Raw genomic sequence first — 17,796 nt, 5'->3', positions numbered from 1 at the left:
TTATGTGTTATGGGTATGGTCTTTTACTAGAGAAAAAATACAAAGCAGATATACATATGGTAAATTTCCTCTTTGAGTCTATGGCTTGCCTGTTAAATCTCTTAATGGTATCTTTTGTGGAACAGAAGTTCTTGATTTTAATGATCTTTATCAATCTCTCTCTATGGTTAATATGTTGTGTGTCTATTTTTTAACTCTTTGTCTACTCAAAGCTGCAAGGCTGTGAAAACCTTGTATTTTCATCTAAAAGCTTTAGTGTTTTACCTTTTGCAGTTAAGTTTATGATCCCTCTAGGATTAACTTTTCTGTATGGTGTGAGGTAGGAATCAAAAGTCATGTTTTCCATTATGGATATCTGAATGATCAGCACCATCTATTGACTATGAGTATATAAATCATGCCACTGTGTATAAGTGAGGGTCACAGTTTCCATTTTTGCTATCCTGCAAATTGCTTCAGGGCCCAGAATGTCACAGGACCCTGAAGGTTATGAGCAGATAACTGTCAGCACTTTCGGAGGGGTGAAGAAGAAAGTCTCCACAGCCCTTGGCTTGAGCTTGAAGCAGAGGGCTGTCCTTAGGGTCGGTGACTGCGTGTACCAGCAGAGCTCCACAGAATGGCATTGACCAAGTCAACTTCGCTCCTGTCCAGGATCTGACTTGTCTTGCATAGGCTCAGACATCTTGTCTTGCCAGGGTCCAAGAGCTGATGGGACAGGGCAGCTTGTCACCCAGGCTCCTCCTCTGCTCACCCAGGCTCCTGCTCTGCTCACCTAGCATGGACCCTCTGGCCCCCTTGCAGCTCCTGACACAACAGACTCCTTTCAGCCGCAGGCCTTTCCATTTGCTGTTGCATCTGCCTGAACCCTTTCCCAGACGGCTCCTTTTCTTCGCCTTTGTCTTTACCTTTCCTGAGCACCCTGTCTCGAAAGCACTGTCCCCAGTGACTCCCCTTCCCATTTGCCTGCTTTACTTTCTTTGTAATACATGTCACTGTATGAAATCATATCGTCTTTCGATTTATTTTCTGCCTCTGGACTCCAATATCAGTTCCGTGTGAAAGAACATGTCTATTGCCTTCTGTAATGTCAGCTCCGAGCACTGTACCCAGGAGAGTCTAGGCATAATTAGTAGTTTCAACTCTCAGAGATTTCGAGGTGCCAGCTTGTCAGTTTACACTGAGAAATATACCATCTAGTGCATGGGGTGACAGGTTGGTCTGACCAGAGCAGGCTATGCATCCCTGCAGGCCTCAGGGGAGTCAGCCTGCTTAGTTTACAGGACCCACTCATCCCTCCACTCAGTAGATAGTTGCTGGGCACCACCATGCGGCGCACCTACTCACACTGGCCTGGTGGACCCCCAGCCTTTGGTCAGGGTGGAGCCCTGGCCTATGTGTCACCTCTATAGCTCTCATCTTTCTATGCTTCTGTCACTTAGTCACTGCTATTTATTGACACTTTGGCAGCATGGGGTGGGCAGTGGGGGCAGTAAAGGGTGGTCACTGTCCAGTTGTGTAACCAGGAGAGCCATTCAGTCTTTCTTTAAAAAAAAAAAATTATTTTAAATTCACTTGACACAAAGGCTCTGCTCTGGGCCAAGCACCATGCTTGGTATGGTGATGGAACAGGATGGACAAGGACCCTGCTTCTTGGGGGCAGACACTGCATTAGACAAGTCATTACCCACATCATAATTACACTGGCAACTAGTGCTGGGAAGGAAGGGAGCAAGGAGTAGGGGAACTTTTATTTGTGGAATCTAGGAGGTTTTGAATTGATTTCTCAGATTCACTCCAGGGAACAGTCTGAATTCTAAGACTTCATCCTAATCACTGCCTTCATGGACCACCTGCCTATAGCATGTGGTCCCCTCCTCCAGGCCAGAGTATAGGCAACATTTTTCTGCCTGATATGAGGATAGACTGGACAAAAAGCACTTTTTCTGAAAACAATCCAGACCCCTAGTATCTCCCTCCTCAGCCCAACTCCCCTCTGAGACCTAAAAGTTGTTTGTTTACAGCATCCTGTACCTTTAGTAACTCAAGTGGCATTCCTGTGTCTTGGGTTCCTAGTGGCAGGCGCTGCATGGGCTTCGACCTTTGGTCAGTGGTGGTTTCCCCCACTGTTAAAGGGGCAGGAAACTGGCCAGATGAGGGACCCTGAGTGAGCAGAAGGTATGAAGGTGGCAGGAAGGGGAGAGAGAAGGGCAACTGTGGTGCACTTCACCCTTCCCACTTCATGGGGGAGAAGCCTTGGCTGGGTCACAGCTACAGAGCTCTATTCAGGCCTGTGCACAAAAGCTGCGAGGACCTAGTGTTCCAACTGTTTTTCTCTATTGCCTCAGAGAACAAAAGATGTTTCCCTGGAGTATCATTTCCTGGTGGATGAGCTGTGGCTGCTGGACTGTGTCTGAATATTTCCTAGTAGTCAGCCTCACCTCCTGAGAGAGAGAAGCCCTCACCAATGAACATACATCACCTCACAATTCACATTTGGCTCGTTCCTTCCAGTCCCCTCGCCCCACCCTTCTTCTTTTATGCTACAGATGTTTGGATAGTCAAGATTTATTCCCTCATCTGTTATAACTCTGTGCCAGGCAAAAAGAAAAATGAAAACTTGTAAACAGCTTTGTGGGTGCTAGGCTGGGCATGAGCAAAGAATGCCATGGGAGCTCAAAGGGGTCCCTGACTCAGGTGGAATGTGGGAGGAGTGTAGACTGGGGAATAGTAAGGAAAGCTTTCAGGAGGAGGTGATAGATAACCCCTGAGCTGAGACTAAAAAATAGTGGTCTCTCCCTTTAGAGCCATCAGCTGGAGCTGGGAGGCCACAAGACTTCCCAGGTATGTGCCCCAGGCTCGGTGAGGTTCCTCCTGCCCATTTTCCTCAGGGACCTCCCCTGGGTCATTCTGGCCTAGGCAGGCTTTGTTCAGAATTGTCTGTTGCAGATGGTCCTCAAGTAGCCACCCTGATTGACACATTATCCTGTCACTGGCAGAAGGAAGCACCTGCTAATTCTGAGGGTTTTCAGAGGAAGCCCTGGAGACTCAGCATTGTCAGGCCCCCATGCTCCTGACTCAGAGCTCTTCACTCGTGGCTTAAGGAGCTATATAGTATATAGTATCTGAGTGGATTAAACAGTCCAAAACAATCCTTCTAGGGCAGTCACAGCCCTGCTCTCCTTCCTTGTCTATAGGGCAAGGCGGTCAATCTGATTTAGGGGTTGGAAATAGCAACTTCAGGGTGAGGTTGGTGACACTTAACAAAACAGCTGGGCTGAGCCCACCCCTTGTGTGAGTCATTTCCTCTGTGTAGACAGCCACTTAGGGCAGTCCAACCAGCTTTCTTCTTGCCTCTGCTCATCCATGCTTAGGCACAGAAAATCAGGGAGTGCTTCAAATAGTGGGAAAAAAAAATCCAATCCCACAATCCCCTGACCCTAGACCCATCCCACTTCTCTCAGCCAGTGAACAACTTCAGACTCGACAGCAACAGAAGGGCAGGGGCAGGGCCTGGCTCCCTGGGGCTTCAGGAGCCTGCTCAGAAGTGAGGAGCCCCAGCACAGGTGGTCAGTGAGGACTCTGGGTCCTGCTCACCCATGCCTCCCTTATCTCAAACCTGATAAGCAGGGCTGAAAAATTCTACAGCCCTTCAACAACTGATGCTGGGATAAGGGGATATCCACATGTGAAAGAATAAAGGTGGACCCCTTCCTCACCCTATACACAAAAATTAATTTAAAATAGATGATAGACCTAAGTGTAAGAGCTAAAACTATAAAGCTTTTAGCATAAAACATAGGAGCAAATCTTTGTGACCTTGGCTTAGGCAATGGCATCTTACCTATAACACCAAAGGCAGGGATCCCTGGGTGGTGCAGCGGTTTGGCGCCTGCCTTTGGCCCAGGGCGCGATCCTGGAGACCCGGGATCGAATCCCACAATGCGCTCCCAGTGCATGGAGCCTGCTTCTCCCTCTGCCTGTGTCTCTGCCCCTCTCTCTCTCTCTCTGTGACTATCATAAATAAAAATAAATAAAAAAATTAAAAAAAAACACCAAAGGCAGAGACAAAAGAAAAAAATAGATATGTTGGACTTCAAAAAAGATTTTTTAATTTCATGCCTCGAAAAGCTGTTGCTGGGCTTTTTTTTTTTTTAATTTCATGCCTCGAAAAGCACCAGCAAGAAAGTGAACAGACAACCCCCAGAATTGGAGAAATTATTTGCAAACCATAAATATGCTATAAGCCTAGTAACCCATATACCCTAGAATATATAAAGAACCCTTACAACTTGTATTTGTTTCCTAAGGCCTCTGTAATAAAATACCATAAACTAGAGGGCTCAAAACAACAGAAACATGTTCTGTGATAGTTCTGGGAGCTAGAAGTCCAAAATTCAGATGGGGTTGGTTCCTTCTGGAGGTTTTGAAAAGGAATCTGTTCTGCACCCTTCTCTCAGCTTGGAGTTGCCGGCAATCTTTGATGTTAATCCTTGATGTTCCTTGGCTCAGAGACCCTTCACTCCAAGCTCTGCCTCTGTCATCACATGGGTTTCTTGTTCTGTGTCTCTGTCTTCTCTTGGGATTCTCCTCTGTATGTATGTCTTTTCTCCTCTTAAAGAAGACCAATCACATTGGATGAAGGGTTCACCCTCTCCCAGCATGATTTCATCTTAACTAATTACATCTGCAACAACCCTACTTCCAAAAAAGATCACATTCTGAGATACTGGGGCTTAGGATTTTAATATATCTTTGTGGGGGATGCAATTCAACCTATAGCACAAGGACCAAAAGACAAACCAATTTAAAAATGGGCAAAGGATTTGAATAGACATTTCTCCAAAGGAGATCTACCAATGTCCACTAAGCGTAAGAAAGATTGCTGTGTCATTAGACATTGGGGAAATTGCAAGCCTAAACCAAAAAATGGTACTTCACACCCATCAGGATGGCTATAATCAAACAGATAACAAAAAATGGTAGAGAGGATGTGGAAAAATCAAAATCCTCATATGTGGCTGGTGACAATGTAAAATGGTAGAGCCTCTTCGGAAAACAGTTTAAAAATTCCTCAGAAAATGGGATGCCTGGGTGGCTCAGCAATTTAGCACCTGCCTTCAGCCCAGGGGGTGATTCTTGAGTCCCAGGATCGAATCCCACATCGGGCTCCCTGTGTGGAGCCTGTTTCTCCCTCTGCCTATGTCTCTGCCTCTCTCTCTGTGTGTCTCTCATGAATGGATAAATAAAATATTTAAAAAAAAAAAAAAAAGGATCTCAAATCCAGGTTCATTTGTCTCTAAGAGCTGTGTGACCTGACTCCTATAATTAAAAAAAGAAAGAAAAATTCCTCAGAAAGTTAGACACAGTTAACCATATGACCCATCACTTCCACTTACAGGTATGTGCCCAAGGAAATGGGAAAACATACGTCCACACAAAATCTTGGATATGAATGTTCACAGCAGCATTATTCATAATCACCACAAAGGGGAAACAACCCTAATGCCCATCGGCTGGTGAGCAAACAGTGTGGTACATCTGTACCACGTGATACCATTTAGTAATAAAGAGGAATGAAGTACTCACAGCTACTGTAACACGGCAGACCCTGAAAACCTGATGCTGAGGGGAAGAAGGCAGATGCAAAGCCCATGTGTTAGAAGATTCCATTTTAATGAAACATGCAGAATGGACAAATCAATGGAAACAGAAAGTAGATTATTGCTTGCCTAGAACCGGAGCAGTTGAGGGGAAATGGTGATTGACCACTCATAGGCATGGGCTTTCTTTTTGGAGTAATGAAAGCATCCTAAACTTAGATTGTGGTGATGGTTGCACAACTCTGTGAACACACTGAAACTCTTAAACTGCAAATGTGTCAAAGATTAATTTAATGATAGGCAAATTGTGTCTTGATAAAGATGTTCATTGAAAACAACCTCTGTCTTCACTCTTTTCCACTAGAAAAACAAGAGCTGGATCTCAGAGGATGATTTCTACAGGCCTCCCCAAGAGCCTCCCACAGAGAGCCCCTCAGAGCGCTCTGCGGCTCCTTTCGGAGGGTCGCCCGAGTCAAGGCCTAGTCTCCTCAGGCGTTGTTCCCAAGGACCAAGGAAAAGCTTCTCCACAGGATCCTTAGACAAAGCCTGTGTGCCTTCCCCAGGAAGCAGGAGAAGCAAGGCAGCCGCTGCACAGGAGCATAAGAACTTCAGGGTTGTGCACCGCCGGCAGATGGGTAGGTGGCCGCAGGGCTCTGCGACCTCGCACTGCAGGCACAGGGCCTTCCAGAGAGCAGGGCTAAAGGCCCTTTATCCATTACCAGCTGGGGTGGGGGGGGGTGTCTTCTCCTTACAAGCACAACCTCTTCCCCAAATGTAATATGGAGCACCCATGCTGAGTAATTCGGGAAAGCATTTCAGGAGAAGTACTACGTTTTCTCATAATATCTCGACAAAATAATACTCAAAAACCTGTTTCATATATTGAAATATTGAAACTTTTCCCCTGAAGTCATATGATTATACAAAATTCTGGGTTCTACCTGGAGCCTAGAGCAAACCGTGCCTCCTGAAGGCATCTCAATGTCCCTTCCCAAGGCCTTCATCTTAGTTGGCTTGTTTGATGGCTCTGGTGGGGTGTTATCAGCTCTAGTTAGTGTCCTCTATGTGCTGTTTACAGTGATACCCTGTGAAATTCTAGAATGCGTTCAATAACCATAACCTAATTTTTCCATAATCCGCATAAACAAAAAAGTATGACCTGGAGTCCTAGAGTCCATCTCTTTCTCGCTTCGTTTTGTGTTTGCAGTGACCCAACAGACAGTTCTTGCCAGGTTCCTGGCTTGAGGGGTATGGGTAGAGCCCTGGTCTCCATGCTGGCTTCTTTTAGGTTTTTCTTTATGTCCATGTGGTAATTGTAACCATGCCAGAGAATGTGCTTCACACCTAGGCTGTCAGGTTCCCTGAAGGGTAGGAAGACCCTATACAATTGTTTGAAATCTCCAAGGCTAGTCCAGGCTGGGAGAGAGAAAACTACGTGTCTTTCGGATCCCCGGTTAGGGGCAGACCCCCTATGAAACAGGGAGCATTTCTACATGTGCTCATTCAGCAGATAGTTATCTGTGATATGCCAGGCTGTTCTAGGTGCTGGGGACATGCAGGAAGTGAAATGAAGTCTCTGTCTTCATAGACTTCTGTCCTAGTGCAAGAGACAGGAAATAAGAAAATTAACAGGTAAAGGTACAGTATGGGCTGGTGATAATCATTGCCATGGAGAAGAGTAAACTGGGGAGTGCCAAGATGGGGAGTATACTATTTTATATGGGATGGCCAAGGGGGTCCTCATAAATAAGGTGACATGTGAGGAGATGTGAAGGAAGGGAGGGAAGAAGGCATGGGGCGACCTGTGTGTCTCAAGCAGGGAAACAAATGCAAAGCACCTGTGCTGGGCACATGCCCAGGAAACTGAGGAGATGAGGGCCAAGTGACAGAGGGCCTCTCGGGCCACAGAAGGGCCATTAGCTTTTGCTCTGAGGAAGATGGCAGCCATTGCAGGGTTCGGGGCAGAGGGACATGGTCTGACTTCCTTTAAGGGGGGGGGCATCCTGGCTCATATGTTGAAGGACCTCAGGTAGAGAGACCAGTCAGGAGGCTCTCACCATAAGCCAGGCCAGGGGTGATGGCCAGCTGAGCCCATATGGTGGCTATGGAGGTGGTAAGAAATGGGGTTTCTGGGCTATGCCAGCAGGATTTGCAGATAGACTGGAGATGGGGTGTGGAAGAAAGGGAATCAAGGATAACTGCAGGGTGTTTAGCCCAAGCAGCTAGAAGAATGCAGTGTGCCATTTATGAGATGAGGAATGTTGGGAGAGAAGTTGGCTTGCAGTGGGAGGGTCAGGAATTCATTTCGGGCATGTTAACTTTGAGGGGATATTACATGCTAGATATTAGACGTACACACAGCAGGTGGAGATCTGAATCTGAGGTTCAAGGGCGAGGTTCAGGCTGGAGATAAAAACCAGGGCGTTGTTGGCATAAAGCCCTGAATGTGGGTAAGATCATGTAGGAAGTGGGTATCGCTGAAGAAGAGGCCCCAGGGCTGAGCTCTAAGGTGCTCCAATGTTGAGATGTCAGGGAGAGAAGGAAGAGCAAGCCCAGGGGACAGAAGAGTGGCCCGTTGGGGCAGAGGAGGACCCATAGTGGCAGTCCTCAGCGGTCGAGTGAGGGAAGTGTTTCATGAGGGAAGGAGGGCTCAGCTGTGTCCAGTGATGCTGATGGGTCAGGCCAGATGGGGACTAAGGATTAGCCTTTAGATTTGGTGACCAGGAGGGCATGGGGCTTTCCAAGCACAGTTTCAGTGGAAGGAGGGGACAGAAGCCTGACTGGAACAGATTCAAGATGGAATGGGAATTGGGGAACTTGAGATCGTTGTGATACCTCCTTGGGGGACGAAGGAACAGGGTGGTAATTAGAGATGTGAGGGCCGTCAAGAAGGCTATTTTTAAAGATGGCAGAAATAACAGTGTGTTTGTGTGCTGGTGGGAATGATCCAGGAGGGAAGGGAGAAAGCAGTGACACGGGAGAGGGAGGATGGGTTGCTGGAGAGATGCCCTTATCCCTGAATAGGCGGGGGCGGAGGTCCTCTGCTCAATCAAACAGAGGGGTTGGCCTCAGACTGAGCTGTCAGTTCATCTCTGGTGACAATGGGGATGTCAGAGTGTGGGTACAGATGCTGTAGCAAGGGGTCTGTGGAGGTCATCTTTTGAGTGTTTTTTTGTCTCAGATAAACAATTCAGAAACAAGGTCAACAAGCTGAGGGTGAGGACGGGATGAAAGTGCTCAAATTTATTCTGGTGGCAGCCACTGTCCACACCGCTGCAGGGCCTCAGGAGGAAGAGGGATGGCCCACTGTCTAAAGTGCCCCTTTCTGCCCCCAGGGCTGTCCAACCCATTCCGGGGTCTCATGAAGCTGGGCACCGTGGAGCGGCGAGGGGCAATGGGCATTTGGAAGGAGCTCTTCTGCGAGCTCTCCCCTCTGGAGTTCCGCCTCTACCTGAACACCGAGGAGCGCACCTGCGTGGAGAACTGCTCACTGCTGCGCTGTGAGTCTGTGGGGCCGGCGCACAGCGATGGCCGCTTTGAGCTGGTCTTCTCTGGCAGGAAGCTGGCACTGCGGGCCTCCTCCCAGGATGAAGCTGAGGACTGGCTGGACCGGGTGCGGGAGGCCCTGCAGAAGTGCCGGCCCCAGCAGGAGGATGAGTGGGTGAACATCCAGTACCCAGAGCAGCCTGAGGACCCCCCAGACACCCCCCAGGGTGGCCTCCCCTCCCGCCCAGACCTGCTCACCGAGCCTGAAACCCTCCAGGGCACACAGTTCTGTTGGTCTTCTGCCCAAGTTCCCGAGCCAGATGCTATTAAAGAATCCCTTCTGTACCTGTACACTGACAGGACTTGGATGCCCTATATTTTCTCCCTATCCTTGGAGTCTCTGAAATGCTTCCGAGTGAGAAACAATGAGAAGATGTTAAGTGACAGTCATGGAATTGAGACCATCCGAGATATCCTGCCAGACACGAGCCTTGGGGGCCCATCTTGCTTCAAAATCCTCACGGCCAAGGCTGTCCTGAAGCTGCAGGCTGGGAATGCTGAGGAGGCCACTCTATGGAGGGAGCTGGTGCGCAAGGTCCTGGCGTCCTACTTGGAGATAGCCGAGGAGGCGGTGACACTGGGCGGCAGTCTGGACGAGAACTGTCAGGAGGTGCTGCAGTTCGCCACGAGGGAGAACGGCTTCCTACTGCAGTACCTGGTGGCCATCCCCATGGAGAAAGGCCTTGACTCCCAGGGCTGCTTCTGTGCAGGTGCCCGCTTGCCGTCCTACCACCCCCAGTGCACTCACCTCCTCTGCCTCGAGTCGGCTTTCTAATTTAGGCACTCTGCCCTTTCCTGGCTTTCTACCTCTGCCCCCACGCCACCCCTGGGATGTTGCGGCAAATTGCCCCTGCTTCTCCCCGGCACCCACGGAGGCCAGCACCCCTGCCAAGGGTTGGCACCTGTGGGTGGCAGCTCTTCAAAGTGCTGCTTGCTCTCTGCTTAGGGAGTTCCATCCAGGGAGCTCTGGTCTCCACCCTTTCATTATCATATTACCATATGCTTAGCTTCTTTTGGAGCAGGGACATGGCATCCTTCCAAATATTTCTGCATGCTTTTGCAAGTGCACACAATCTTTTTCAGCTACAAAAATGGGCTCATGCTACTCTGTTCTGTGCAACAGAACTTCTCTGATGATGAAAATGTTCTAGATCTATGCTGTCCACTATGGTAACTACAAGCCACATGTGGCTCCTGAGTACTTCAAATGTAGCTATTATGATGGAAGGAACTGAATTTTCACTTTAACATAAAGGTATTTAAACTGAAATGGGTACCTGTGGCTTATGGCCACTGTTTGAGACAGCACAGCTATTTATACTGTTCTGCAACTTGGTTTTTTTTCTACTTAAGAATATATTATAGATATTATTCTAAGTCAGTACACTTGCTATATTATTGCCATCATTAAATCTGATTCGCCTGTGGGGGCACTGGGCCAGCTGCTTTATTTGGATTATTTCATTTATTCCTCACGATACCTTTCCCATGGTAGAGCCAGATGAGGACCTTGACAGTCCCAGAACCTTGCTCCAGCCAGGCCCCCACAGGGACCCAGACACCCATTTCCATCACCTTGGTTCTCCAGGTGAACCATGAAAACTTTGCCCTGTTGCAGAGTGCCATAACAGGAGACATGGCTGCGAGTGGTTTGAGGCTAGAGTTGGCTAGAGCCTGTGGGACTTGAGAGGAAAGTCTGCTTCAGGCATCTGGAAGGAAGTGGTCGGTTTTCTTCCTGCAGAAAACATTTTCAAGTCCCAGATCACCCCCTCCCCCTGCAAACCCCTAACACTTGCACTCGGTACCTTCAGCCTGTGGGTGTTAGGCTTAGGGTGAAGGCCAGAACCCCAAGGCTTATGAGGAGAATTCCCCAGTGGGTGTGAATGCTGGCAGGGGGCGGCTCTTACTGTGCCTGTCACCTGCCAGCTCGTGGGGCGAGACTGAATCTGAGGAGCTGGGCTTCCTTCTTGCTGCAAGCACAGCTCTGTGGCTAAGCAGATACCCACCATTGACATTTGGCTGTATTCATAGTTTGCAAGGCACTTTCAAAATCTCCTCTCATTTAAACTTTGTGATCTCTCCACAGGAAAGCAAGTAACAGCAGACTTTTATAGACACTGAAACAGAACCTTGCAAAAATTCAGTGAAGGGTTAGGGTGAGGCAGCTATTAAACAGAACAGGTGGCCCTTCTAATCCCAAGGCTAGACTCTCCCCTGGCCCTGTGGGAGACAGGCATGCACTCAGGATTTGAGCCAGGCCTTTGCTTTACCCTGGACCTACCCCACTCCGCTTCTCACTACCTGCTGCTGTGGAAGGACCTTTAGCAGAGGGGCTGAAGCTGGGCTCTGCACCACCATCCTGCGGGGCCAGGCATCTCTGACTCCAGGCTGGCCCCAGGCAATGTCCAGACAGCCCCTGCCTTCGGCTGGCTTCCCCACCCACTCCCTGTGGCCAGCCCCAGGTCCCCAGCTCCCACCCTGCTTACCGAGGCCCAGACTTGGTTGCTTCTACTTCTGGGCCTCAGTGGAGGGGCAGACCTACAGAAGGTTGGCACCGGTGAGCAAGCAGTGGAAACACTAAACACAGCTACACAGAAGAGGATGTGGGCTCTAACAGCAACCTAACCCAAATCCAGTGCCCAGCTATGCTGTGTAATCGTCCCATGACTGGGCAGGTCTCCACCATTCTGGGCACCAATGTTTTCAGCTGTAAAATGGCAACAATAATTGCTAATGGTGTTCTGCTATAAAGACTAATTAATAGGGTTATTTGGTGGGGTGCGTATGAGTGAGGGTGTTTTATCTCTCTATCCTTTTTAATCTATCCTTCCCTTAAAGAGTTGGTCCTTCTGCTTAGTAACTTCTGCATTGTTTGCAGACTCTGGCCCTGCCACTGCTCACTCTCCCACTGTCCTTCTCCCCAGGCTGCTCCCGACAGATTGGCTTCTCATTTGTACGACCCAAGCTTTGTGCCTTCTCTGGCCTCTATTACTGTGACATCTGCCACCAAGACGATGCCTCGGTGATTCCAGCCAGGATCATCCACAACTGGGACCTCACCAAGCGCCCGGTAAGCCCTGAGCCCGGCCTGTTGTGGCCACACAAGGCTGCTAAGTGACAGACGAATGATCATACTTCTTTGCTGCTGCTCTTCATCTCTGTAAAGGAGGCTGGCTCTCGGGAAGCCTGGGTCACTGGTTCAGGCCCCATGATGGAGGGGGAGCCAGCAAGCAAAAAATGCAGTGCTGGTCTATAGCCTTGAGCAGAGCTCTGTCAGTGTCTGCCTTGATCCTCAGGTAGAGGTCTAAGGATGATTCTCTGCAGCTCCCCATGGCTACAGACAAAACTAAGGTACCAGCAGCCAGATGGATAGAGAGACAGACAGACAAGGATAGGTAGGTAAGGAAGGATAATTAGGATAGATTACATATATAACCGGATGGTGGATGGATGTGGATGGACAGGTGGGTGGGTGGGCTGGCCAACCAGCTGCACCTCCCCTTGGAGCAGTCAGCCTTTTCCATGGATCTGTTTCCATACGTTTGTAAAGTTGGGATCATCCTGGACTCATACCGCTTTATAACGTGCTTTGTCGACTTAGCATCACTTAGTCTTGGGTACTGTTTTATGTTCACCAAGTGCTTTTTAATTGGATGTATCCCAGGATCGTTCACATTTCTTCCTCTACACCTGAGCTTACCACTTACCTAACTGTGTTACCATTAGCAAATTATTTAGCTTTAGTTTCCTGGTCTCTAAAGAGGAATTAATAAGTGTGTGCCTCAGGGTTGTGTAAGAACTAACAGAGACAGGAGCCCAGTCTCTCAGAGCCCCTACATCAGAGCCCTTTTTTTCTCCTGAGGCCTGTCACACCTTTGGCCCCTGGTTCACTTGGTCAGGGCCTGCTTCCAAGAACACAAGCTTGGCTTCACCCCAAAGGCACAGATTTCTGTTTAAGACAGACACAGAAGCATAAGGAAGTGATTTGCTTCTCACAAGCTCCAGGCCAACTGGCTGAGCAACCTTGATGTGCAGATGTGTCCTCAGAGTACAGGGAAGGGTTGTGTATCACCCCAGCCTCCACCGTGCTGGGGACTGGAACCCCAAGAACAGTAGCTTCACTTTGGCTTTTTGGTTGGTTACCTTGTCCTCACTCCTGCCCTTGGTGGTAAGTATTTAACTAACTACACATAGAATATTAAACTCAGAACCACCACAAATGCAAATCATTCTTTGGCCGTAAAACACACTCACTATTTACAACACCCGGACACTGGTTAAGCCATCTTCTTATTTATTGCTGCAATCCTTGTGCCACTTCCTTCTCCCTACCAGAAAATGACAGTACTTTTCTGGGTATGTCTGAGATCAGGAAATATCCAGCTCTCGCTCTCTCAGAGATCTCTGGCCTGGGAAAGACAGGAACATTCGAAATAGAAAGTGGGTGGCTCGTGGGTGAGGGGCCTTATTGTTCACTGTTACCGCTGGCTGACCCATTTGTGCAGGGTCTGGCTGGCACTTGGCAGCATGTCAGCGCAGGACTAGGGATTCTTTCTCGCCTGTCTCCTGCAAGCCCACAGGCCAGGAACAGTCCAGGGGAGCAGGAAGCTCCTGCCTGTCCATAGCACTTGGCAGTTTTCAGCACGCATTCCTCTGTGTGATTTCATCAGAGCCTCGCCCAAGGATTGAAGCGAGTCATGGGACGGGCCAGGCGATATGGAGAAGAACAGTCTGAGAGGAGTCCCCGGGCCTTTGCTGCTCCACTGCCCATCAGGTCACAGGCTGATACTTCAGGGCTCTGAGAAATGGTAAAAGGAGTTGTCTGTTGCTGGGAAAGGCAAGAGATGGCAGTGGAACTGGATGACAGGAGGCCAGAGTCTCCTAAGCCCCCAGTGTGACCATCTCCCAAGGACCCTGTCACATTCCCGATGCTTCAGGGGCCAGCTGGGCCACACGGACACTCAGAGTCTGAAGGCAGCTCCCATTCCTGAGGATATGCTATGTGCCAGGAGCTTATGGATTTTCTTTTTATCTGAACTCAAAATAATCCCATAAGGGAGGTGCTTTTATTTTCCCCACTTTACAGACAAGGAAACTGAGTCACGGAGAGGTTAAGTAATTGTCACAAGGTCACACTGCTAGGAAGTGATAGAGTTGGGATTCAAATTCAATTCTGACTTGAAACCCCAACTCCAAGTTGATGGTGAAGAACGTCTCAGCTCCTCCGTCCTTCTCGTCACAGTGAGGAGGACACTGAAGGGGAGAGAGGCTTCTCGTTAGTTGATGAAACAGCCATCTGTGCAAAGACCACACTTCAGTTTAGACCCGGGCTCCACTTTCTGCAGGTAGATTAGATAGGCCACTTTAGCTTCTGTGAGCCTTCACTTCTTCATCTATAAAATGGGGATGATGACACCTTCCCCATTGGATTGTCATAAGCATGAGGAAAGGATGGGGCTGAGGATCTCTGTCTGGCACATGGTAGGTTCTCAGTAACTGGCTTTGGCATTAGGGTCAGGACTGAGGGTGGGACCTGCAACACCCTATCAGTTGGGAAAGGCTGGGATTCATCGCTCACCTCCACACAGGGACTTGGGGGAGCCTGGGTTGGTGCTGCTGGCAAGAGCTGGGGAAGTTGGAAAACCTCCTTAAGCCGGCTCTGATCTGTGGCTTCCTGTGGCTGGAGCCTGACTCAGACAGTCACCTGGTTCCTGCCTCCTTGGCCTCAGGCAGTGCCTGTTCCATGAGGCAGGAAAGTGGGGGCTGGGAAGACAGGAAAGAATGGGAAGGGTCTGTGGGCCCAGGGGGAGAAGGGCAGCAGCTGGTGCCATGGAGGGAGAATAGGTCTGGGCATTAGGTTAACTGGGTTCAGATCTTGACTTTTCTGAGCTATGGACATAGGCCCAGTCACTTCGACCCTGAGCCTCAGTTCTCTCATTTGTAAAATGAAGATGGCACCATGTCCCTTGGAGCTGGGTGGCTGGGTGAGTGAGTAGGTAAGACCATGCCCGTCCCAGAGGCACTCACCATCCTGTCCCATCCCCACTATGTGGTGTGCCCCAGATCTGCCGGCAGGCCCTGAAGTTCCTGATGCAGATCCGGGCCCAGCCCCTCATCAACCTGCAGCTGGTGAATGCCTCACTGTATGAGCATGTGGAGCAGATGCGCCTCATCGGGCGATGCCGGGAGCAGCTGAAGCTTCTGGGGGATTACCTGAGCCTGTGCCGAAGCGGAGCTCTGAAAGAGCTGAGCAAGAGGTGAGCATCCTGGACGCCCGTGTGCGCGCGCACACACACACACACACACACAGCTAGCACCAGCACAAGATGCCCTCTTGGGAGAAATGCCAGGGCTGGGCAGAAATCACTTTCCCATTGGGTTTGGGAAATGATCACATACTTGGAGAGTGGCTTTTACCTGCTCATGTATTCATTCATTCATTCATTCATTCATTCATTCAACAGATATTTACTGAGAACATTCAAAGTTACCAGGCTTGTGGGCTCAACGCTGAGCAAGGCAGACCTAGGATCTACTCTCTAGAGGGGAAGGCAGATGAATAAGCCACTGGCTACAACAGGGAGGGAGCTGGGAGGGAGGCAGGATGCTTAGAAGTACCACTGTGAGCACTTTAAGAGGATTGGAGGAGGGCAGAGCAGGGAAGCCTTCCAGGAGGAACTTACAAATAAGGTGACACCTGAAGAATGAGTAGAAATTTAGAAAGGGGAAGAGACTCAAGAGTGAGTGATCCAGATAGAAAAAAGAGTGTGTACAGGCCATGAACAAAGGCCGCATACATGGAAAGAACAGAGAGAACTTGGATGGAGAGAGGGTGCAAGGAGGAAAGTGAGTGTGGTTGGGAGGCTGGGAGGCAAGGGCGGTGTAGCCTGGCCCTTTCCTACCCAGTCCTCCATCCAGGGCTGCTTTGTTGCTATCCAGCACAGCATCCCTCCTCAAATCCTCAGAAGGGGGCAAGACTGGGGCAGGACCCTCAGGATGTCCTTTGAGAAGCTTCTCAGCCCCCAGAGCCTAGGGACCTACTCAGGGTCTGGAAGTGATGCTGTGCTGCAGCATGAACTTAGGATCTTTCTGGGCCCTTTGTAAACCTCCTCACCCATAGGGCCCTCAGAAGGGCAGACCCCAGGTGGATGAGCTGGTGCCTCCTGTTCACTTGGGCTTTGTTGCTGGGTGTCTGGGCACTTGGAGCAGCTCACAAGCCCCTCACATTCCCCCCGTGCCCCCAGCCACTCCTCCACACAGGCATGGCACAGAGACCACCACTCTGATGGGCTGTAGCTCTAGAGTCCTGGCTACTGTCCTCCCAGGGCCATTCCTGCATGGTTGCTTGAGGCCCCAAGTGGTGCCCAGTATAGGCCCCGCAGGACTCTCAACAAGGGGGCTGCTGCAGGGAGCTCTCTCTTAGACATGAGGGAGAGGCTGGTTCCTCTTAGGCTCCCAGAGCAGCCAGCTGAGCCCTGGTCTCCACGGGACCTGAAAGGACAGAAAGCCCCTCTGGCGGCCACCATGAGGGACCCTAGCAGTCTGCTTCCCGGGGAGGCCTTGCCTGTCGTGATCATTAGCTGGATGCCTGGGTCTTCACTCACTGCCCTCCTTTCTGATATCCTGGGACCCAGAAAGTCTGCCCTCACTGCCCAGGGTGGTGAAATCTCCCTGTCATCACCCTCCAGTCAAGGGGATATTCTGCAGACCTCAGCAGACCAGGTACCTGCAGGGTGGTCCTGGGTGCTGGCCTCACTTACCTGAGGCCTTACCTCACTTACCTCACTTACCTCACTTACTCACTTACCTCACCTTACCTCACTTACCTCACTCACCCTGCTCAGATTGCTTGGTCATCAACCTAACTGACCTGTCTGGGCTGACCTGCTAGGCAGCCATGCCTTTCTCCCTGCCTCTGCTATTCCCATCCTTGGGTAGTAGCACTGCATACCTACTGTGCAGCCTACCAGCCTTCGAGAGAGCAAGGTTCAGTCAGTGGAAGTCCCATTTTAGAAGCAACGTGGGGGCAAGTGAAAGAGCTCAGGAGCAGCCTCTGCCCGGCCTCAGACTTGCTGTGTGACTGAGAAGTTGGTTTACTTCTCTCTGAGCCTAAGCTTTTTTGTCTACAAAATGGGCCAATAATCCCTGTGCCCATGCGGCCTTCCAGAGTTGTGGTGAGGGCCGGTGAGGGGCTCAGAGTCTGAGCAAGGACACACACAGGCAGACAGATGGCCCTGGGTCAGTATGGCTCGTGCCATGAGCGAAAGCACCAGACCCAGCCTCGTCAGGGCCAGAGGGCCAAGGAAACTCCCAGAGGAGATGGCATCGGAGCTGAGGGTTTGCAGGATTTTTTCTTCTTTTCTTTCCTTAAAAAAAAAAAAAAAAAGGTGTTTCTTCTTTGCAAAGTCAGTCAATATTCAGCATAAAAGAATCCAGCAGGCAGTTCCAATCACCCTTCCTCCAATCCCACCACCATCAGTCCTATTAGGGCATGCTTCCAGAACTCTGTCCTCACACAGGCATGTAGTGAACTGGGATTTTGCAAAAGAATTAGGAGAAGAAAGGGGAAGGGAGGGCCCAGCCTTCCTAGTTCAAAGGGGACCTGTGATATGGAAAGGGATGGGACTGTGGCTCATCGGGACCCTTGAAG

At 49.9% G+C, this 17,796-nt stretch overlaps 2 protein-coding genes across 3 annotated transcripts in view; both read left to right on the top strand.

Moving 5' to 3' along the window:
* The window catches only part of ARHGAP27 (Rho GTPase activating protein 27), an 82,424-nt gene that overhangs the window by 25,639 nt on the left and 38,989 nt on the right, over positions 1–17,796 (top strand). The gene's annotated exons all lie outside the window — the stretch shown is intronic.
* PLEKHM1 (pleckstrin homology and RUN domain containing M1) overlaps positions 1–17,796 on the top strand; it is a 40,926-nt gene that overhangs the window by 16,762 nt on the left and 6,368 nt on the right. The window contains 4 exon segments of the mRNA XM_072780961.1: positions 5,965–6,235; positions 8,936–9,856; positions 12,071–12,216; positions 15,210–15,403. Coding sequence (XP_072637062.1) covers positions 5,965–6,235; positions 8,936–9,856; positions 12,071–12,216; positions 15,210–15,403 — 1,532 coding nt within the window.

This window comes from Canis lupus, chromosome 16, assembly GCF_048164855.1.
Source record: "Canis lupus baileyi chromosome 16, mCanLup2.hap1, whole genome shotgun sequence".
In the NCBI taxonomy this organism is placed as follows: domain Eukaryota; kingdom Metazoa; phylum Chordata; class Mammalia; order Carnivora; family Canidae; genus Canis; species Canis lupus.
Note: the sequence above shows the minus strand (reverse complement) of the source record. Positions and strands in the feature narration are given on the sequence as shown.